Consider the following 24448-nt stretch of genomic DNA (forward strand, 5'->3'; position numbering starts at 1 on the left):
TTTCCCAATCAGATTGGCAGCCAGGCACTGGATCAGCTGGGCTTGGTCAGATAATTTAGAGGCGCCCAAGGAACAGTCAAGGTCAGAATACCTTGAATACAATGTTCTACCAACAGTTGTATCAACTTAAGTAAGAGATCAAAAGCTTGATCTGCAGGTAAGACAGGGTGATTCTGGGTGCCCTGTGACCCCGGATCAAATGCAAAGTCGGAAAACAAATTCATGCAAGCAAGCAAGCATGGGCTATTTGAGCAAATTTCCTTTTGAATGCATTCCTCTTCTTGTTTCAGGGTGACACCAGTTCTAGAAGTCTTCTCAGGCCTGTATCTAGCCTAACTCCTGATTCAGTCTCTCCATTGCCTCATTCAGTTCAGATGAAATAGAAATTAAAAATAATAAAATTAAAAAAGGATTCAGCCACTTTTTTGCCTCAAGGAGCAAAAAAAAGAGAAAAGGATTAAATATTTGCCTGGTTATCTGAATGGGATACACAGTTATCTTTAATTAAGGAACAAAAGTATCTCTTAATAGGCATTTCACATCTGAACAAATGTGAAGAGATCTATGAAGTCTTTTGATTACAAAATGTATCAAGCAGCCATTGGTGTGGAGAGAATTACTCTAACTTGGCTAAAGACTGAGGCCTCCACTGAATTTCCTCTGAGCCCTATGAAATGAGCCTTAAATGACAAGGGAGCCTCTTAGAGGATTCAATGATGTGTTACAAAAATGATAATCTGTGTCACTGCAGGAATTGTGGAGTTTAATGTGGTTGGAACTCCCTCTCTAGAAATAAAGATAGTATGCTAATTACACCAGAAATTCTGATTAGTAAGTCTGGTTTAACATTTCATTCAGGGAAGTAAGGAAAGATGGCAAGTTCCAAGAAGCAGACTTTTAACTTATATGGATGAGCTGTAGTTCAAGCAATATAGAAATACAGGTGGTCCTCGTTTAATGACCACTCGTTCAATGACCACTTGACAGCACTGAATGAGTGGTAGTTATGACTGGACCTCATACTTACAGCCAGTGCTCTCAATTACAAAGTTAGTGTCCTGCTGTCACCCAATCACGATTTGCATAGTTCACTGCCAGCTTCCCACAAGCAAAGTCAATGGGGAAGCTGGCAGGGAGTTGGAAGTTGCAGTCATGTGAGGTCCTTGCTTAACAGCAGCAACCAGGACTGCTGGAACATGGTTTTTCAACTTACAACCATGTCGCTTAACAACAGAGTACCCAGTCCCAATTAACGTTGGTAAGGGAGGACTACCTTGTTGTGATGGTGTTGTACACTTTAACCAACTTATGTCTCCTTGTTGCTATGATTATTTCTATTGCATCAAATTATAAGCACACACTTCTATGTTAATATTATAATGCTTACACAGCACAGTCTGCTATTTTTATTATTAATAGAAAGTGCAGCATAAATCTTAATTTTATCATGCAGAAGCATACTTATGGGCTACATAACTTGCATTTGGCAACGGCTTGACAAACAAAAGAGCCTGACTTCTTTAAGTAAAAGTTATATATTTACAGTTTTATTTGTAAGCAAAATTAAGCATCAAACCATCTTAACACTATAGCCAAAAAGTGAGTTTACTCCAGTATCACCAGAGCAAATAAATTATTTAAAGGGATTGAGTGTTTTAATAAGGCAATAATCCTAAATAGTCCAATTAAAGGCTTTCCTAACTCTCCAAATATGTAACCAAGCAAGCCAATGACGAGGTTCAAACCCTTCTCAAAAACACTTTCACGTACAGCAGCAAGAAGAGATTCTGATTCCTGATTATGCCTCTCAAATCTCCATGAAGAGGTCTTCCTATAGTAGGTAAAGGTATGAAAACAGGAATAATCTTCTGAACCAACACTCAGTGCTTCACCTTCAAGGCTGCTGTGTCCACATACAATAGGATTACATGAACATGGGCCACAGAGTGGCTCAGGAGGACGCTAGAACTTGTTCCATTCCATGTCATCTGGAGGATTCACTTCTACTTTTCTTTTACCCACATCAGACCAGTTTGTGCTCAACACCGTCCCACCCGATTCCATCTGCAAAAGTAAAAATGCATAAGCATTTAATAAATGAAACCCAGACCGTATAATATTAGTGACCAATTTCTGAAGATGTGAGAGACACGTGGACAGACTACTTTATGATAATACTCGGGTAATTCCGACCACATCTGCAGTCAATTCAGAAAATATCTAACCAATTGGGGAAGGAGGGAAAGGAATGAAAATGAGGTCTGCCTTCTGCTAACAGAAATACACCTTTGCCACAGATTATTTATCTGTCAAACTCTTAAATTAGTTTATATTTGCAATATAATAAACCCAACTCAAAATTCACAGGGCAAAAAATAGCTAAAAGAAGGGAAACAAAGTCTTACAAAAGATTTGTTCATGGCACGTTTCACTTCATCTGTACCATCCGAATAAATTTGTTGGAAAAGTTTGTTCAAAGCTGCATCACCCTCCAATTTTTCATACTTCTCTTCTTCTTTGATTTCAACCACTAATTTATCCCAATTCTTTGTATAGTGGGAAGATGATGGATAGAGAAGCATGGGATTTGAAACTGTAAAACAAAATAATCAGGTAGTATCGATCACATGTCCCAACCTTTATGGATAAAACTTGAGAATTTTAGCTGTTCCACTTACAGTATTAGGGAGAGGAATACCCACCTCAAACCAAACTATTATTTTTATAAAGGGAGCATAGGACAGAACCAGTAAGCATCCATTTTCATATTAATTTGACCTGTTTATTTTACTGATAACATTTAAAATCTACATGATGCTGGTATATTTTAACTTGCACCTAATTTCTGACACAGAGCGTGACAAAGATGCTCATCTCTCACATAAGCAATAAAACACAACCTTCCTCAGAACAATGATTTGTCGCTTTGAAGTCAAGAAATGGATTTTATCAGAAGCTTTCTCTAGCAAAGTTAGGAGATCAGATTGTATCCAATATTTATCCACTGAGATATGGCTGAGAAATTTCTACTTTTAAGCAATAATTAATTCAGCTGCTAAAAGCAGAAAATAGGTGGTTTTTTTGTTTTTCTTTGCAAGTTTTAGTTCCGACACAGGCCTCTGTCTGTCACTTTGCCTTCTGTCTCATGCTCTGAAGGTAGAGGCTGCATGTTCTCATTTGCTCCCCCGGAGACACCCTAAGAGTCTGGGGAAAGCCTAGCACAGGCCTTTGAACACAGAATGACATGCTCCCAAATACTCAGACAGCTGCTCCCCCTCTGTAAAGTTCCTTTCCCTCTAATCACAGGTACCGCTTGGATAAACCAGGATCCAAGGAGGCACTCTGTTTAGCGTTCTCCGTTCTGCTTTCCCATCATGTATTATTATGCAGTGTACTAAGATCCAACTTCTAACAACAGTCAGAGAGCGGGAGATCTCCTCCTCATGACCAGCTTTGCTTAATGAGAGAGGCGACTATTACCTTACGAACTGATCAACACAAGGATTGTTTTAACAAAGAACCATGGCCAGCACGAAAGGAAACACAGGCAGGAAACTTGAAGTGTGGGAGAAGACTTGATCGTTCCTTGAGATCAGACTGTAAATCGACCCCGCCTTCTCTTCTAATTCCATATTCCAAACAAAGTCTATCGGGCGCAAGGTCAACATGCTAACACATACCTGGTACATCTTTTTTTAGATTAGGAGAACTGTCATGTCCTTCTAATTTCTCCCATCGTATAGCTTCTGGTTTCTTCATTTTTATCTCAATCTGCAGAAGAAAAAAAACATTTAATGTACACTTGTACAGTATTATACAGTAATTCTGTTCTGGCTTACATACAAATCCAATTTAAGGACAGACCTTGGGAATGGAACTCATTCTTAAATTGGGACTACCTGTATGGGTGTGTGTTTAGTATTTGGTCTTATTTTTGTATTGTTTTATTTTGATGAAAATAACTTTAAAAAATTGACCATATTGTCTGGGGCTCAATTAAAATGGCAGGTATCATAAATACAGGCAAATTTCAGGATAAATGCGAGATATCTCTCCCTGGGTATCTTAGCATTCTGATTTTTAAAATACAGGAAAATGCTTGTAACTTTTGATTTGGGCCAAAATGAGCTGATGTGTGCAAACCACTCCTCAAAAATCCATCAAGATCTTGACATGCAACTTGCACGTTCCCTTATGGCTCAAACTGGGTTTGGATGGCTTCCTGAGAATCCTATTCCAGATGGCGCAGCAACAGAAGCTCTAAAACACTCCAATAAACTCAGGATTCCACCAAATTGATTAAAAGCTTTCAGCAAACTTCCCTATAAAGCTGATCAGAATCTCAAACTGCTTCAATTTAAAAAATTATTCAGCATAAGAACTTTGTTACAGACAAACTTCAAGATTATGCCAACGATGATACTAAAAAATCACTTGAATAAGGGAAGGAAATATACTGGGTGAACATCTTCAAATTTACAGATACTCTCATAGCCTTTGGCAAATTATTCTTTATGGATTATTTGCTGCGCGCAAACAATTTACATGCTGCCGATGCTTTTCAAAACCGGGTCTGCACCTTTTTAAGGCCCTCTGTGATGAACAGAGAAATGAGAAACACACTTAGATGAAAACAATTAAGATAAGGCATGACAGGGACTTTATACATCTAAAAAGGAGAGCTGAGGCACAGTAAAGAAATATAGTTAAAATTAAACCTGCACCATTAATGCAGTATCTTACAAATTAAGATTCAAATTGAGAAAGCCTCTGTGTGACAAGATCAGAGAGTTCAAGTTTTTGTATTTATCAAAAATTATATTCAGCATGCAGCCTACTATGATAGCTTTTAATTTGTGACTGTATCAACAAAGAGATTCCAACAAGTTTCTCCTACCCTTGAATAAAATATTCAAAAGGAAATATATTGTTAAATTCACGCTGCAATTAGAGCAATATTTTTCATTCACGGGAATACAAGATGGCAGATCAGACTGAAGTATTGTCTGCTCAACCTTATGCCTGGACTCGTTTGCTTTGGCAAAGGCCAAAAGCAATACCTCGCTCCCACGATATCCCAGGGATCCTTGCAGCCCCAGGAACAGGAGCACCTTTGTGAATGCTAATTCCTAAGTACATCTTGCAACAAGCTACTTGAATGCCCTGTTCCAAATCAGAACGCCTCCTTTCAACATCCAGCTGGAATGAACAGACTCCTTTTCAACCGGACAGGGGGAGCTCCTGGAATTCTTTCAAGGCCCTCTTCCAGCAGTTACCATGGGAGGCGTTAGTTATTTTCTTCAGTGTGTATGCACGAGAATGTAATCAGAGTGGGTTCACAGGTGTTGTGTATGCGGATCTAATCCGGAATGGTCCATGTTTTGCAACTGTGCACGTGTGTTTCTGTCCTCCCCTCATGGGGCACTGATGCGCATCTGGGTACCGCGAGGCACCGGGCAGACGGCACATGCTCTTTTCGGGGTCAGATGACTGGGAAGGAGGGCAGCCTAGAATGGACAGTTAGCAACATCCCGGCCATTGCTCAACAGCTTCCTCCCACAGTTTTCTCTGCATTTTTTCCTCTACAACTCCTGATCAGACCCATTTCTGAACCTGATCTTTTGCTAGTTGGCTTCTCTCGTAACATCAAATTTTCTGTCGTTCTGTTCAGTTTTCAAATAGCTATGCTCGTGACAGACTGATACACGGACAGAGTCCCAAACCACTTGCTGTTGGGTTGGAAAGGATGAAAAGGATGGTTTTTAAAACTCCGCTCTTTAAAATTAAAGACTAAAATGCACTCAATGCCGCTTAGTTTCCTAGGTCAATTTTAACTAATTACACACTGATTTTCAGAGTTTTATCTCTGGTATAAGCCGGAATTCCTTTTTGCCCAAACCACCAGGATTATGCCTGTTCTAACTTACAGCCACATTGTCGGAAGAAGAATTCAACAAGGCACACAAAGTGTGGACAGAAACTTTCATCCTTTAGCTACAGAAAAACTTTCCCCAAAGTGGTCAGTATCGACCCCCAAGGGTCAATAGGGTTATCCAAGTGGTTGACGCTACTGTTGTTATTTGTAGTACTATTAGTTAAAGTAGTTTTGATTAAATTATTTTCATATAATAAATGTTTGGAGGTCAACGAAGAATCTGAAACTTCAGGAAGGTGTCGATGAGCTGAAGCGTTTGGGGACCCTGATCTAGAGGAAGGCATTTAATTCACAATTTAAAATACTTTCACTGAAAACCTCCTCTTTTCCAGAAAAGTAATATAAATCAGTCAGGATAGCAATACATAATAGAATCTTAAAACCTAAGTCAGTAGCTATTATATTCTACCAAGAGCTCTGTAATAATGCCACCTGACATTTCAGTACTGCAAACTGCTTCAATCGGAACTGCTAAAACGATCTGGACATTTCTAAAATGGATACAATATATTCAAAAGAACCTCAGTGTCTGATTCAAGTAACTCTTCATAGCTTTCGTTCCTTTTAGGACAGGAATGCTGGATTCCTAATTCCACCTCAGACAAACAATTATTCTGATCATACAATGTTAACAGTTCAGAATACAGTATGAAGCCAACCTGCAATATTTCACTATTGTTTTCCCCCAGCAAATCTTAACAGCGTAGCAGCCTCTACTGAAGACAGTTTAACCCAAACTGCAAATTATATCCCATAATAAATGCAATACAAGTATAGGGGCTCATCCCTTTTAAATGGCTCTAAGCATGATTTGAGTGAATACATGATAACACAGATGCATCTGGCAAAGCTGAATTTCTTCCAAAGCAATGCAATGTGTTCAAAGTACGTGATGTATTTTTTCCAAGTCCCCCGTTTCCATTCCAAATAACCGCCACAGATGCTGTTTCAACTGCTGTGAGCCTCAACTATTCTGTGTCAGCAAAGTAAAACTTGGGAGTTAAATTTCTGGAATTATTTACATACTGTTTAGACTTGGGAGGATGGACTGCTGTAAACCAAGGCTCCAAACTCCAGAGTCTTCCTTGTTTCCAAAAATGCCCAGGACCCAAATGGGTCTAAATTTTTCTTGGAAAATAAAAAAGCGACGGTGGCTACTTGGTTGAGCATGTGCTTATCTGGCCCACAGAAGACAAGAAAGAGACAGGAAGCACCCTGTCCACTTCTCTTAGGCAGGATAAAAATGTGAAATGTTACAGTAGGTGACAACATTGTTTGTTCTCTAAAAATTTACCTTGGTTGAAAGAATTCTAAATAAACTTTGTTCTGGAACTATGGAGTGAAGAAGAGGAAGCTTCAGGTTGTAGTTTTCCTCCGAGGAAAGCCTCAGTGATGCTTTTAGCTGTGGAGACAGACAGCGTATCACAATCAAGCAATTGGTCAAGCAGACTTCTCAATCGTCATTTCACCTATTAAGGAAAATGAATTCAAATAATCTTCCCTGGAAGCTTTCAATATACTCAAGCCTAAGTCAGGAAGCAGTGGTAGGAAATAAGCTAAGGATTAATATTCTTAGGTGCCAGAAAGTGATTCCTGGTCAGAAAGCTGCTGGGTCGGATTGCTATGAAATGTTTAGATAAACTGGAGAAACTGATCAAAAGTTATAAATAAGGAAGCCGAGAAATGATTCAAAGTTTCCTTTTCCAGTGTTACGTTTTCATACTTTCAGACACAAGAATATAAAGTAGCAGCCTGTGGAACTGTCAAAATATACAATGCCAGTAATGAAAGCCAGGTCTTCTTTCCAATTAAGTACTGGCAGAGAGTCAAAGACAATCATGGCCAGGAACGTCTGCAGCAACACCCATTACAATTCGCATTCTATCCTCTCCCTCCCTATTTTAGCGAGCAGACAGCTATTAATTTTAGCCTACAAATGCGTTTCCTCAGTTCTGAATCCCAACGGTGTGCGTATATTACCTCTTTCTCCGAGAACGTTATGTTTACGTCATCTTGCTTTGCGTGTTTGATCATAATAGTTACAATAACGTGAGAATCTGTTTGGTACCAGTCATACCTTTGGGGGGGAGAAAAGGAAATAGGGCTCGTTACACAAACTTCTGATGCTGGTTCCCCCCTCCCACTTTGATGCCTGAGACCTAAAACTCTGGCTGAAGTCGGCACACCTTAATAGCTCTCAGCGTCACAAAGTTTTGGATTAGCACTTACATAAACATTTCCTATACATTGACAGTCAGCATTTATTATGCTGCAAAAGTTATTTTCAAACTGGGGTGCAGAATTCACTAGCCGGTTTTACTACAGCAGTTTGTCCAGATTCATACAAGGAGAGGTGCTGCTGTGCTGAGGTAGAAATGTCCAGTCTTATCCTCCAGCCTTCAGAAGAATGGAATGGGACAGTGTGCATAACCCAGAGTTTTACAGGGTTTAAATTTCCCACAACATGAAACTCCAGTTTAGCATTTTGTCTGAATGCAGCCACGGTATTCTACAGAATCCTTGGAAATTGGGCAATAGGTTTTTCCCCCCCCCCAATAAGATGATAAGTAAACAGCAGATAAGGTTTCTGGAATACACAGAGCCAGCTGATTTTGATCTTATTTTTCAGTGACATTTTAAGACACAAACACAATTCATTCAAAGAGACAGAGACCAAACTCTTGTTCAGCTGGTAGGAAAGAAGGCAAGGAAGAGCGAATTCTTTTAACTCAATAGAGAACAACCCATTTATCTATCTTTCTAAAGGAAGGACTATTTTTAACTAGATGCATTCCTACAGTAATTGAACTGACCTGAGATTGGATGAAAATTAGATGGAATCAAGACCAATTTAGCCATTTTGACACCAAAGTTTAACAGTAATGAATTCAGGGTCCTTTGTGGCTCACAAATGGAGTGGGTATTATGGGCGAATCAGCCACGCATTAAAAAAATGTGGAAATATCTTGCAGCAATGTCGTTAATCCCTGCCCTGGAGGATCCCATTTGGCTTAAAATAAAATGAAACAAAACAAAATCAAGAAAAGGGACCAAACTGATGGGATGTAAACAAACAAAGCTCTCTCCTGCGGGGACCATATTGGAAATAACCTGTGGCACACCTTGACCTTATCTAAAAGTCAGCCTGTGCTGTATTGTTTAAATAAGACAGGGAGAGCGGGTGGAGGCAAAACAAGGACATGGAGGTCAATGTCAAATACTCATCACTGTAATCAGACACCTCCCCTTCCTCCCTACTGATATGAGGGACACAGCTGATCTCAAGGAAGAGCAGGGGACAAGAGGGCCCATGAAATGCATGTGCAGGACTGAGCAATGCCTGTAGAGGCGCTGAGAAAGTACAAAGCTGCTCCTAAGAAAGCTTGCACTGCAACCTCTCAATTTTTGAACATCTCTTGAACGTGAAAATGTCAGACTGCTTTGCCGGAGGATCTAATGAATAGCCGTACCTATATTCGGACCACTAAAATGGAGCTTCTGATTCATCATAGCCTCTACATGTGGAAATAGCCTTTAACTGGCTTGAAGGATCTACTTCGCTGATCAATGGCTTGAAGAACTCAACAGTAAAATTTGGAGTGGAGGGGGGAATCCTTAATTATTCGAGGGCAATCATTACTGCTTACCTATCAGCAACCTCCATGGGAGAGTCAAAACAGGTAAGATGGAAGCCATAGAAGCATGGCCAAGGTCCTTCCCCTTTTGTACACGTGTCCACGTCACATGCATGTACAAAGGGACACGGATTCAATCAGAGCGTCACAACTGACATCTTGCCTGTTTGGAGAGGGGGGTTAGCACTGCCATCCCACACTTGTCTACTATGACCTTGAGACTGACTGCTCTTCTCCTTCAATACACCTTGCAGTAACCATTGTCAGATCACACATGCTGTGGCAGTAAACACAGAGAAGCGTCTACCAGTACTCATGGCCCTTCCTCCTGAATCCCATGTTTTGGGAAATACTTCACTACCAATGTTTGCCCCAATCTTCTGGCAATAGACAAGGCTGAATTCTCCACTCTAGGGTAGGTTTATCCAGTACTGGAGAAGGAAATTCTGCTCCAGAGTGACAAAACTACTTGTAATGCTTTCAAAAGAGAATGGCCATAGCAACTATCTTAGGAATTTTCCTACTGGGGAGAAGATATCCTAGCAGGATAGTTTATGGTCTTAGAGGTACATAAAACCTAACCGAGTCTCCTTCCCAAGTTTATTGGGAGCAGTGACAGGAAGAGGAAACATTTTAAGATGCAACTAGCAGTCCACATTTCTTCATTCCTGAGAATTAAGCATGCAGCTGGTTTATCAATTTCAGGAATGTGGGCTCAGGATCTCCCTAGAATGAGAGGCATGAGAGAAATCTATATACAGGAATGATACAGTGCTCAAGAAGAGGATGGAGCACAGCTTGCCTAACCTTTGGGACGTAAAAGAAGCTGTTGAACCTTATGCAATCAGACAGTGCATGTATTAAAAACAGTCTATCCAGACGACAGGGAGCAAAGTGAGGAAACTCCTTGGATTGATGTTCTGCAATGACTAAATACCTTGGGATCTGCTATTTGAGTTGTAAAGGTCAAGCGTTCTGCTTGCTCCCTACCGCTGAAAAGAACAGAGTACCGCTAAAGTGTCTGTGATGCATCAGGTTCCATAAGGGATACTGAGATTGAAAATCACCGATAGAGCACATATTTGCAAGCCAATTAATGCAACACCTAGTTTATACACTAGACCTTGGGTTCTCAGTTAACACTAATGGTACCTATGCGCTCACAGACCTATTCCCTGGCCTCTACTTGATTTTTTAAAACCTGTTCATTTTTTAAAAATGGAATAGGATGCAGCAAAGGAAAGCATCAGCCTTAAATATGTTTAAGGATGACTATGGGCATTCTTAGAAAATAAGAACAGGAGTGGCTGCAGCCAAACACGTTGCTTGGAAGAATTCTTACATAAAATACAAAGCTAGGCTGGGATGGTGATGGCATCTCTGGGGCTAAAGAAGGTGGAAGGCAACGACCTTAGCGGGCCTGTAGTAAGTGGAGGGCTTGTGACTGGCCACTCCCAGCCCCTAACAGGTTTTCAAAATTTAGATGTGCCCACTGGCTCAAAACGGTTGAGGAGACTCTGAAATCATTTTCTGTAAATACAACTCAAGCATTTAGTCTCAAATAATTTAAGTACAAAGAGTCTAATATAGAAAATTAAACTGTTTCAAGGATTTTGCGGTTGCTGTTAGGCAAATCAGTATCTTGGCCTCTGTCCCTCACTGGTAAGGAGAGAATACAATACTTGATTAACTGCAGGGTTGTTGTGAGGATTATTAACATTTAAAGCAATTATGACATCTCACAGGCAGTATGGATGGAACTGCCATCCAGTATAGACAGTAAACAAGACAGAGCAGATGAGGGGAGAAAAATTCAGCAAATCAGCTGAGTGTGATTAGAGTTTGGGTCCAGGTGGAAGGAAGAGTTAAGAAAGTAAGCCAAAGGCGCTGTTGAATAGGCAGATCTTCAGGAGGGATGTGGAGAGAAAGGAGGTGTCATGCTGATGTCTGAAGCGGGGCTTCCACTCATTGAAAAAACAAGAGGAAATTGGCAAAACTGTTTGACAGAATAAGAGACCTCCATCTGGCTGAAGATGATCACTGAGTACAGTCCACAGATAGGCACATACCAGTGGGTTACAGAAACCGCAAAACGTTCATATATTTTTACACAATGCATTATCTCAATACTAAAATCATTAATGAGGAATCTTACTTGATCTTAGATGGCCATGACTGGTGTTGCGAAAATGTGAGGGGCATCACCATAAGGAGAAGATATTGAACAGTGAAAAACAAGTTAATTTCAGTCTTAAGCCAGGCGTAACTACATTTTCACAGTGCGCAACAGCTGAGTATTCGCAGAGTATCTCTTATACAAGAAAAGTAGCCATAGAATTTAATTAACAAGCTACATAAAATTGTGACCTCTCCCTCGCTCTCTTGCACGCAGACTCTCTCACGCAAACATACACAAAGCTTTAAGACCCATGAAACAGGAGGCAAGTCATTGATCACCTGGCCATCATCCCCCATGACAGTAACCCCTTTGCAGAGAGAGCTACTAATTACACTTCCAAGTCTAAAGCAGGGAGAGAGGGACAAACAGCTAGAGTGGCATTTCTCAGACAGACTGGTGTGCCATCCTGCTCCAACTGGCCCTTCCTCAATCTTTCAACTCCTCAGCCTTCCCCTGTATATACTTGGGGATTCTCTTAGCAAGACGGACTGAAGGGCTCCTCCTGGCCCAATTCCCTCTCTCCAAAGCAGGGAGACCACCTTTCCCCGTGCAGTAAGAAAACAGCAGTGCTACAACATAAGCCAACTCAAATAAGGAAAATACAAGCCCTACACATCTCCCACCCACCAGCAAACTGCTTAACTGGGAGGCTGACTGCTCATTCCCAGGATAACATCAGAGCAGGGGTTAAGCTTCCTAGGAGGGGGAGGGAGTGGGCCACTTTCCTGCTCATTACAGCTTGTCAGCAGGTGATACAATAAGAATTTGCTTACAGTGAATCGTTCAAAATACAGGCTACCTTCACCAACGGTTCCCTGCTCCTACTTTCCAATTCCAATTAATCTCCAGCCTAGCAAATCCTCAGTTTGTTTTGCCAGATGCCACTGAATCTCACAGGCTATAAAACTGAGCTGAGCAACTGAGTCTAAACAGAGCCCCCAATCTTTTTTTCAGCAACCTACACCCTCCCTCCCTTCACACCAGTGACATGAGGTAAACTACTAAATGTGATGCAATTTGTCATCGTCAACTTTAACAGGGAAAACAAAATAGACATATTAAGTCTCTGATGGCCTTATCACATTCAAAAAGTCTAAAGAAAGGAAACCAAAAAAAAAAAAAAAAAAAAAAGCCAAAGCTCCTGCTCTAATACTGGTCAGAAAAAAATGCAACCCCTGCCCTACTGTATGTGCCAACTGAGCAGAACACACAGGAGTCACTTCCTCATCCGCCGTACAACCCACAAATATCACAGAGTCTTGCATCAAACTGTAAATGAAGTTGCAGTTTTAAAAACAAACTGCAGTGCAGTGCTAGGGCTCGGTAGAGAAGGAGAATGACTTTCATGCCGTATGCATCAAGCTTCTAGACAATCACTAGCATATACAATATTTTATTGTACTTTTGCGTTTAATTATTATGTCACAGTTTTGTATTGTAGATAATATTATCACTGCATAATTAAAAAATAACAGATTTTCACAGAATTGTACGAAAATACCTACATTTTTTTAAAAAGACACATTTCATGTGGACCAAGGAAAAGCTACTTTAAAGGTTAAAGCTTTAAAAGCTACTCATACAATTATATGAAATAGTTTGCCTAAAAAAAAAATCTGCTAATTAATCTATTAGGAAGAACCATACCGTTTCAGCTGGTGATTCTGCCGCTACAAGAGAAAAACAATTCAGGTTTTTAGACAAAACATGTTTTTTAAAATACACATAAAGTAGTCATACAGCGCATTAACTCATAATTTCCCCTTTTTTTCCTTCAATAGTTTATTAAATAAGTGAGTTTTAATACTCAGTGTCCCAACATTAATAAGATTGCATCATTGCTTTGAAAAGATTTTGATAATAAAAATATGCCTTACAGATCAAGCGCTGAAACAACTTTGATCAGTTTACATCATTTTGTTTAACCAGAAGTTTTTTTCCCATATAACCAGTAATATTCACACGAAGACAAAATCTCCCAGCTGCCCCAGATTGGTTTTATCGAACAGAAAATCTTCACAGATTTATTTCAAACCTGAATCCCAATATCAAAACAAGTAATTTCAACTTTAAATGTTATGTGTAACATTTTGCAGAATGTGTGTTTTATCTAGAAAACAGCTCCCAACCATTTTGCCAGTGAAGGTCCTATAAGACTAAATGGATGAATAAAGGCTAGTTTTCCTTAATATGTTGACTTCTACAACAGACATTAGAAGACAAGGTTAGAAGGGATGGTCTGGGCAGAAATTTAGAGACTAATGCTTTAAAGACAGGTTGCATGAATTTACCTAATACCATCAGGAGACGTTCAGCTTCCTATTAGACTGTGGGTAATACACAGCACAGGTGAACATGAATGTTTAGATCATACAACTAGATTCAAGGCCTGCAGCCGATGCAGATTTTTGCACACAGGTTTTACAATAGCGCAGGCATTTTGGATCCATGTTATGATTAAATATTACCACTGCATTTGTCCAGATTGTAACAAATCTTAATTTTAATTAATTAAAGGAACTTACATAAATTATGCTTTTTAAATAATCTGGAAAAAGGTCCTATTCTTGGACTGGCAGTTGCAAAATTTGCACAGGCTAGGTACTGCAGAAAAAGACTTCAGAAATGGACTACATTTGAAGAACAAAGTAGATCTCTTTTTCAGTATTTAAAGATATAGTATCTTTTATAGTGTTTAGGCAATACCATTTCTTACTGGTATGCTTGAAACCGAAGAAAAGACGTTAAAAATATGCATGTATGTGTATGTATGCAAGAAGCAATTTTTTTCCTACTCCATTAAGAAGCACTGCTAGTATTATTTGTTTATATTATTTGCCCACAAGAGTGAAATAATGTACATCAAGAGCTTTCATACGCTTTAAAGGCTAAAGTAGCAAAATGTTATAGAAACAGCGTCAGCACCTGGTCATTCGAGCATTCACACAATCACAGTCAGGAGGCTGGGATTCCTTTAACTGTTTAATGAAGCGTAATGAACGGTACAGAAGGCAAGCTGCGAATAAAGAGCTCCCACTCAAACCTAACTAAAAAACCACATTCCCTTAGTTAGTCCCCTTTCCCATGAAACCATGTCCCCCATGCTCCCCCCCTCCCATCCAGATGGTATTCCGGCATATCTCGACCCCGCGTCCTTGATGTCCTCCACAGCCATAATAAACCACTTCACACTCCAACTTCACACCCCCTCCCATCTGGCGACACGGAGTCCATTCCTTGGAGAAGGAAACGATGGGAGATGCTCCGGTGAGGGTTTTTTGTGAAACCTGACAGTTTCTACAGTGCTTTGCAATTTCTCGTATGTATACATAACATGCATACGTAGTTCCAAACCATGTACATCACATTTACCCAAAAGGAAAGCAACCCTGAATTTAAGAAAATTCCCAAGGAAGAGCAGACTGAAAAAAGAATCACAAGGCCAGACACGTCCCACTTAATCCTGGTTTCCCTGTCTTGTTAATTGAGGGTTGCCGATTCCATCTGAAATGCAGGAAGTCCCCCCTCCTCGACAAACGTGTGCTTGCGTCACTCTTGTGTGTACATACTTCATGTATCTGCCAGAAGCCAAGCTCCAGAACAGCACAGGCCAGGACTAGATGTATGTTGACAGGATCAGTGACTATGGATAAAAATTAACTGCCTGCAAAATAAGGTGCCCCACTTATAAAATTAAGTGATGCCCATTTACGTATTCCAGCCATCCTGATATACACAAAACCATTCTCACACCGAAAGATGCACATGCACCTTCACCGTCCTTTAAGCAGAAAATTGCATAAAACATGGTGAAGGCAGCATGAAGGACAGTGGCACAAAACTGGATGGAGATGAAGCAAGGAAAGAGGCACCTGAACAAGGAAGGAAAGAAGAGAGGAAAAGTTCTGTTTTGGACTTTAAAAAAGATAAACAAGCAAAGCCTAATCTTCAAAGACATCCAGCTTTCCAGCATCAATGTCTGCCCATCATTTGCATCTTCCTTCCTTCCTTCCTTCCTTCCTTCCTTCCTTCCTTCCTTCCTTCCTTCCTTCCCTCCCTCCCTCCCTCCCTTCTTTTGTTCTTATCAAGAAGAACCCTACCTCAATTTACTCAAATTTAATTATTTGGAAGAAAGCCCTGTTTCCTATGGGCAAATACTGTATGTTTGTATGAAAAGTCTATTTTTAAAAGCAGTAACAACGTTAGTCTGTTCTCCATTAAAAGTAGTTGCAAAAAAAAAACAGAAGAAAGCAGCACAACCATACACAGATCCAAAGTTATCTCCAAACCATACCAAATTACAAGATTTAGAACCAAGGATGAGCTGGCTTTTCCCTCAGGCACTGGGGCCCGGCTTAGTGGCACCTGACATGTCTGGGTTTCTGCAGGGAAGTCTAGTGGGATGGGATCAAAAAAGTCCAAAGGACAGCCACAATGCCACAACTGAAGCCCCATCTGTTTTCTGTGTGTGTCACACAAAGAATGGGCGGGGCTTCGGTCGTACCGCTGGGGCCATCTTGACTCATTTTGACCACACCCTGGGGACGCTTCTGGCTTTTTGACTGAGAGATAATCTTTTAGGGGACATGGCTACATTGTAATTTTTTCAATTATATTCTTGTGTGTTATGTTTTTTGTATTGTGAGCTGCCTAGAGTCACAAGTATATGACAACAACATGCACATCACATATATGTCGCCCCACTAAAATGCAGGCTGTGTCCCTGGCTCAGATTAGATAATTCTCCTTCTTTTCAAGAACTTTCCAGAAGTATTTATAAATTATTTTGAAAAGAAGATGGTGAAACATGCTGCGGGATCTGCTGAACCCTCTTCATTCCTGGCTCTAAAACCAGGGACACTTAGGTGCTATCTTGTTTCCCAGGAAAACCCCTTCAAAGCAGAAACCACACTGTCTAAAAAACTTTCATAAAAATGAAAGAGAAGGTTTATCAGTACTGCCTGACTGACTTCTTTATCCACAACATAAAACTATAAAGACATAAAGCAGTGCTTACCACTGAGGGCTTCTTCACATCTTTTAATCCAGACAGGAAAGGTTGAGTCACCACCTACATGTAAGACAGTTGCACAGTTAACAACGCCATGTGTCATCGGCCAGAGAGATAATCACCTCTTATTTCCGTTTCCAATTCTGAAAGCTCTTCAGAATTTGGGATTCTGGCTTTTGTCCCTTAAGACAGATTTCTAACTTTTAATTTTGAAAAAGAGTATGTAAAGGCAAAAAGTGTGGTTCTCCATCACATCCGTGGATTCTTGACCATCATGAATATGTGAATAATATGAAGCATTAGAAAAGGTAACAGAAAGGTTTTTTTTAGAATGCAGCTACAGGCATCAAGCAGTGAAGCAGGTTTCTTCAAGAAAAGAAGATTCACTCCTGGATGCATCTATGCACCATTCTGGCAGCACCCTGCAAATATTTTGCCACTGTCTTCTGGGATGGCTTCTGACTTCTCAATCTAAACTACAACCCAGATCCTCTGTGATAATCTCGCATTCCAGCATGAATCTGGCCTGGGCCTACTTAGTTTCCAAGCCTAACAAGGTCATCCAGAGATTACTACTCCTTGAGGTATCCAGATTTCCTTACACCATCAGCTGTCAAGTATACTTCATATGTGTACACCTAAAACAGTAACATCAAACAGAACATACAGACTGCATCTATTCCCTCATATCGTCACTCTGAGTTAACTTGGGGTTGGACTAAAGAGATGGCAAAGCGCATCCGAATACCCCTCTTTGCTCTGGAGCTTAGGAGCAGGACATCCTTAAAGACTGAGACTGCAGCAAGCAATGGCTGGGCTTAGCCATGGAATTATTCTTTTCCTAAAACTAGCTAGCTAGAACCTAAGGGTGCCCTTGGAAACTGTGCAGCAGAGAAAACCTTCACCAGCTCAGTCACTGGCAATGGCCTCCTATCATTATGAAGAATAAGTTTCTTCCTGTTTTTTAGAGCAATAGTTGAACCAGAAACTCTGGTTTGTTTCTCTCCTAATAAAGCAGAGTAGGAAACAATGATTTGTTCTCAGCTTCTGCTCTTAGCTTGCCTAGGAGAGAGAAGCCAGTGATTGCAGCTTTCATATTGTTTTATTGTGAACCGCCCAGGGTGCCCCAAGTGGGGGAGATGGGCAGTAATAAACATATGATAAATAAACGAACAATGGAGCTTCCATTGTTGGTTTAGCTATTTCCACAGCAGAAAAAAACCAAGTGGCAGTTGTGGAACCAAGATCACTAAAATGCCATTTGCTTGTGGTAAACCAGAATCCTTCACAGTTTTGGTTAGCATAACAAATAAACGTAGCCGCTGACAGATAAAATAGCAGCAACTGACATTTCTACGAACAGCATTTTTATGACCTCCACCGGAAAGGCCCAGCTCGCAGAGGAATACTAATTAATTTTCCAATGTACTTAATCCTCTTGCAATTAAAAACATTTTTTCCAAGCACAGAAGCAGTGAGACATTTCCAGTGTTTGCTGCACTAGTTGCTGAAAGTCTTTGTAGTGACTGTAGTGTAACTGCCATGGCCTGACAAGGATTGCACCATATCCCCTGAAATACTATATGGCTTGTCTATACTTTAAAATCCATAGGTAATCATACTTACTATCCAGTTTTTGTCCCTCATTGAAAGACTTCAGGGCAGAAGCATAATTTTTCATATAATATTCACCTATTCTGATGGGCACATAAAAGGAGAGTACGTCAGTAATGTCTTTCAATACATCCATGTTAACAGATTACCATATCTTTGACTTTACATAATAGGACGAACAAACTAACACAAAGAGTCTGTTTTTGGTTTCTCAGCTCTATGTACAGTAAAATCTCCATTTAATGGATTAATTGGAGTGGGAGGGGATAGCCACTGAAGGCCAATGGGATTTTTCAACAGAATTTTTCAATCTACTCTTTCTCGGTTTTCCCTTTGAAGCCCGGGTAGATTAATTACAGTGCAGCAATTACAAAAAGTTCATAAATAATACAAATAGCTCTACAGTAATCATGAATACCTATGCCCATGAAAGACGCTGAGACTGCTCACACACACACACACACACACAAGCAGCCACTGCGCAAACTGCCTCCCCGAACATCGGACCTTATCCATTATTTGGGGCAAAACCCAAATTCAGGTTTTGTCTGTTTGCATCCAAAGTCAACCAAATGGGGACCTGTAATGTCATGGTAAAAACCAAGCCAACTGCTGCATTTGATGAAGGGTAGGACTTGGAAAAATTAGCTGGCGAAGCATCTTGCATGAATGAAGGTGATTTATACTCACACAAGCTTACTCTGGGAACAAAGCCAGTATCTTCACTAAATAGTAACATTAAATACAATTGCATATGACCAGAAAAAGGGCACTTACCCTTGCCTGAGAAAGGCTACAGCATTATTAGGATCAAGTGCTAATGCCTTCTTTGAATCAGCAATAGCATCTGCAAAAAAGAGTTGCATTTCTTTTGTAACTGAATACAGCGCTGCAAACCACAACAATGCTACCTTACCTCTATTATTTATTTTGTCAGATCTATATCCCTCCTTACTTTCCGGAGCTCAAGGCTGGAGGCATAGCTCGCTCCCCATCCATTTTCCCCACAACAACCACCTTCTGAGGTAGGCTGGGCTGAAAGAGAGGGGCTGGTCCTAAATCACCCAGTGAGCTTCCATGAGTGAGGATGGATTTGAACGCGCGTCTCCCCATTTCTAGTCCAATACCTTAACTGAGCATATCAAAAAGAATTTTGTCATGCTGGAAAATCCAAGTAATCTAGGCTCACCTTCATGCATTAGAAACAAAGTTTACATAAACCAATAAAGGAAAAAAGGTCAACCTGGTGTCTTACATTTCCAGGACTGAAATAACCCTGTCAGTCTGAAAACCTTTAACAGCATGTTATCTTTCCAAATCCTTATCTGCATTACATTTCTACTACAAAACCTAAATATTTAGCTCACACTCAGGAATGTGCTCCCAGAAATGGTAAGGGGGGAATTGAAGTAGTGTTCAGTGCACAGGGATGCTTTCCTATCCTACTGCAGTCACCAAAAATATGTTCCTGAAATTGGAGGACCTTCTGCACCAGAGAGAAGTGGAGAGTTTGGAGCTAAGCAAACATAAATCACTTTGAACTCACTATGTCTAGCAGAGAGGAATGTACCACAGATAAATGATCCAAGTGAAACAAACTGAAATATAACGGTATGCACTGAGCTAACTAGTAAAACAAAAACAGTTAATGAATCCATGAGCTTGGCCACTACTATATGCAGAATTGCATATATGCATATTGCGACCATTATTAGATGCCTCAGCCCTCTATAAACTCCTATGACTAAAAACGACGAACACCATTTTAACTGGCTAACTCAGGGGAGGGGGTGTTTTTATTCCCTCAAATCTGGCAAATTGAAAAGTGTATCATCGCAGCCACACAGGTTATGTCCATTCCAGCATTTATGTCACCTGTGTGATGGCATTACGCAAGTTACATAATTTGGCATAATGACACCATGGCACATAAATAGACAGACACATAGTATGCATCGTTTGCGTCATGATGTCATCACACAACACAAATTAAGTCATTTGTATAATGCATTACATATCATGACAATGTAGGCATAATACAAAAGAAAGGTAAGAACTTCATCCATGGACCAATAGTTTTAAAAAATGCAATACCAATAAAAGCATATGTTAAAGTTTCACTAAGACAAAAACGGCATGAAAACAGGTGATACCATGATAATTCTGTAGAAGAATGTAAGCATAAGCTCGTTGACAGTAATACTCTGCATCATCTGGCTTTTGTTCTAAGGCTGCTGTCAGCTTCTGCAAATGCAAATACAAAACATTAACTTGACATTTCCTGCAAAACCTTATACAGCCTACAGTGAAATGTCTTGCCTGACAAATCAAACAGAACTGATTAGCAATATGCTACTTTGAAAAGAGCTGCGCCAGAAGCAAGATTTCCTAGCTCAGAGGACAGCTATCTGTAATTGAGGGAAAAAACCCTCAGAGCCCTGAGTCAAGAAATGAACAGAGATTCAGTCAAGCCAGTATGGATTTAAAAAATTGTGAATCTTGAGGAAATCAGTGAAACTCATCAATTGTTATAGCACATGCAATCAGCTACTGTACTGATGTGAAAATATCTACTTCAGCTCTGTTAACCTTAAATACCAAAGCAACTTTCTGCAACCTGCATCGTAAATATCATATCCAATAAAACTGTTTTCTTCGGCATAATGTAGCACACACACACGATCAGCTATTTGGTCTGCTGCGTATAGAATTTATCCATTTCTATTACAATGCTTTTTTTCCAACTCCATTCGGTGTAGCAGCACAACATACAAATCTCCAAGCAACAGCGCCTACTGACAACACAGCACAGCTTCGTTAACCTACCAAGTTATACCTTAATGGCATCCTAAAATCAGCTTGAGATAACTCACAATTTGTGCTGGCCAAACCCCGCTCATATACGAGCAGAAACAATGACAAATGACACAGCAAGTTGAACAGGGCAAGTGAAGAGAATTACGGAATTTAGGTCTCTCTGTGGAAAATGGACTGACCTTTCTTTTGTAACTGTATGTCGGAGAACCACTCTCAAAACAAAAGTGGTGCTGAGGGACACACTTATTTAGCCTTCATCTATTCCTAGATCTCAGTGCAAATACCCACACAACTGGTTTTAAATTATTACTTTTTTCACTGACAGACACTGAAGGAAAATAGAGAATGGCAAATATATCACTTCCCCCCACACCCCAATTGTGAGTGCAGGCCAGAGATCTTCAGCATCTGCAGCATGTTTGAAACACCATAAAAATTACCTGGACACTTGGCTTGCCTTGGTTACAACGACCGATGCACAACGTGTAACAACAGACATGTTTCTCAGAGACAGCAATGCATCCCTCTAAACCCACATTTCCAGCAAAGGCAAGCCAATTATCCCAAATTGTCAAATTAAAATCCCCAATATCCTTAAACAAATCCCTAATTTATTACTCCCTAATCCAGTGTTTCTCAACCTGGGCAATTTTAAGATGTGTGGACTTCAACTCCCGGAATTCCCCAGCCAGCATAGCTTAACACATCTTAAAATTGCCACGGTTCCCTCTTTAACAGATCCCTATGGAAGTAAATGGTCTTATAAGTAGGTTGGGCCTAATTCATATATCCCCCAATTGGGCTCAGGAGCCAGCTGGCAATTCCAGTGTTGTTTCAATGGAGGAATAATATGGGTCCTCAAGGAGACTTCACCTACCTTGTTTGCTGGTGCATTCTGGGTCAGCTGCCCATCTAAAAATGCAATGCAGGAGTCCAACCTTGACATTATCAGTACATGCGTGCACTGCCAACACCAGCCTCTGATATATTTAAAGACTTCAGTCTGAGACAGGAGCCACCTAATTTATAATACTCTTATACGTAGGGCCATCTGTATAAATCCTTAATTTGGTGGTATAATTCTCTTATTTAAGGACTTATTTTGAATTTGTGGTTTCATGCATGTACCCATGCTATTTCTATTTACGCTGCTAGATTATTTAGGCAGCTGTGTCCCAGAGTGTAAAACAGTCAGTTAAAAAGTATGCACCAATTTACAAACTGCCCATTCTAGAAATGAATTTGAGATTTCCTGCTTTCATTCTCTTTGTTTCTAGCTAAGCACAGAAAAGTAAGGGAAAAAATAGGTGGGAAAATGTATGTATAAAGGCAGGAGAAAAATCTAGTCATCATCATCATCGTTTTTAATAAAATAAAGCCACTGGGCCTGGGGGCCAGGAGGTGTGGCCATACATTGGTTAGGCTGATTTGGAATGGAGGAGAATATTTTTACCCTTGCTGTTGTTTCTATGGGTTTTATTTTTATGCTTTGGTTTAACATCGTCCTCAATTTGAGACGGGTGACCATACAAAATAAACAAACGAAAGTCCTAACACGTTTCCATTTTTCCCCCTTATTGGACAAGCACGATCCATCTCCCACTCAGAAGCCCAAAACTTTGGGGGAAGAAAAGTTTCCCCAACCATTTCACCCGCTCTTCGTCGCCGTCCTTTTGCGGGTTCTGCAGAACGACAACGCCAGACCTGCCTGGGCAAAAGCCCCCCATTGCCCACCAGCGAGAGACGGCCTGACTCCAAAGCTGCGGTGTTGCTCGTCGCTTTTTCCTTCCCAACCACCCCAAACGAGCCCTCCCTCTCCCCACTTTCTTCCAGCCCTCACCACCACCATCGTTTTCCTCTTTTTTTGCCCCACAATCTGCTTTCACCTCGACGCCGAAAGTCCTGGGCCGCTTCCAGGACCCCTCCCGGCAGGCTTAGCACCAACCGCGCTTGGCTGGGAGAGGAGACCACCAGGAGATCCCAGGAACCCCTCCTCCCCCAAAACACCCGGAAAAAAAGGCAGCCCAGCCCTGGCGCGTGCCTTTTCCACCCGCCACCCCTGCTCCTCCGCCCCCCTCCACGGGGGGGAGCCCAGGACGAGGCCCAACGAGGCGGCGGGCAGGCCCGACCGGCCCTGAAGCGGCGGCTTACCTGCGCCGCGGCCGCGGGCTCCCGCTCGATGTCGGTCTCGGAGAGGCTGCGGGGAAAAGAAGCGTTAGCGAGGGCGGGGAAGAGGGAGGGAAGGGAGGAAGGGGAAAAGGGCGCCCGTCGCCCGCTCACCCCGCCGAGGAGGCCAACGCCGCCATGCCGCCGCGAAATGGCGGCCGAGGAGCGCCGCGAGGGGGCGGGGCGACGCCGGGACCGTCCCCGCGCGGCGCGAGGGGGAGGAGCGCGATGGGGCGCCGCCCACCGCTCGCGCCACGCCTCCTCCCGCCGCAAGGAGGGAGGGGTGGCTGCTGCCGGGGGCTGCTTGGGATCCCCCGTTCTCGGCGGCCGGGGCGGGGCTTTTCCCGCTGGTTCCTGGGAAAGCAGCAGCGTTAAGGCCACCTTTGCAAGAGGATGAGGATGAGGATGGGCATCAAGCCAGGACTGACTCTTAAGCAACCCCAAAAATCAGTGTTTCTCCACCTTGGCCACTTTAAGACGCGTGGACTTCAACTCCCAGAATTCCCCAGCCAGCCATCTTAAAGTGGCCAAGGTGGAGAAACACTAGCATTTGAAGTGAAGATTAAGCAAACGTATAAGAATCATGGGGTGGGGTTGCATCCTCTGGTTCTCTAGGCCAATGTTTCTCAACTTCAGCGACTTCAAGATGTGTGGACAGCATGCTGGCTGGGGAATTCTGGGAGTTGAAGTCCACCCGTCTTAAAGTGGCCGAGGTGGAGAAACACTGCCATGATGGACCTTCTCTGAGAACTATACCTAACCTGGTCCTTGGAATGGCACCTCCATGCCGTTGTAGCTGAGTCCCTCCACCTTGCTGCTGGTCGTCCTCTTCTCTTTCCTTCCACCTTTCCCAGCCTCAGAGCCTTCTCTAGAGAGCTGGGTCTTCGCATAGGGTGTCCGTGGTAGGATAATCTGAGCCTGGTCATTTGTGCCTCGAGGGAGAACTCTGGGTTGGTTGGTGTGATGACCCATCGGCCTGTCTTCTTGGCTGTCCGTGGTGTTCTCAGGAGTCTTCTCCAACCTCAGAGTTCAAAGATGTCAATACTTTTCCTATCCGGCTTCTTTAAAGTCCAACTTTCACTTCCATGGAG

General features: G+C 41.6%; 2 protein-coding genes across 2 annotated transcripts in view; one reads left to right on the forward strand and one right to left on the reverse strand.

Moving 5' to 3' along the window:
- The window catches only part of WBP4 (WW domain binding protein 4), a 352512-nt gene that overhangs the window by 243547 nt on the left and 84517 nt on the right, over positions 1 to 24448 (forward strand). The gene's annotated exons all lie outside the window — the stretch shown is intronic.
- Positions 1526 to 23553, reverse strand: SUGT1 (SGT1 homolog, MIS12 kinetochore complex assembly cochaperone). Its single transcript, XM_063304554.1, has 13 exons — positions 23472 to 23553; positions 23343 to 23388; positions 20528 to 20618; positions 19152 to 19221; positions 18387 to 18457; positions 16767 to 16820; positions 13397 to 13419; positions 11726 to 11745; positions 7916 to 8012; positions 7230 to 7337; positions 3681 to 3771; positions 2406 to 2593; positions 1526 to 2064 (listed from the first exon to the last, which is right to left on the reverse strand). The coding sequence occupies exons 1-13, from the start codon at positions 23495 to 23497 to the stop codon at positions 1963 to 1965; spliced, it is 987 nt and encodes a 328-aa protein (XP_063160624.1). The 5' UTR covers positions 23498 to 23553; the 3' UTR covers positions 1526 to 1962.

This window comes from Candoia aspera, chromosome 5 (assembly GCF_035149785.1).
Source record: "Candoia aspera isolate rCanAsp1 chromosome 5, rCanAsp1.hap2, whole genome shotgun sequence".
Lineage (NCBI taxonomy): Eukaryota > Metazoa > Chordata > Lepidosauria > Squamata > Boidae > Candoia > Candoia aspera.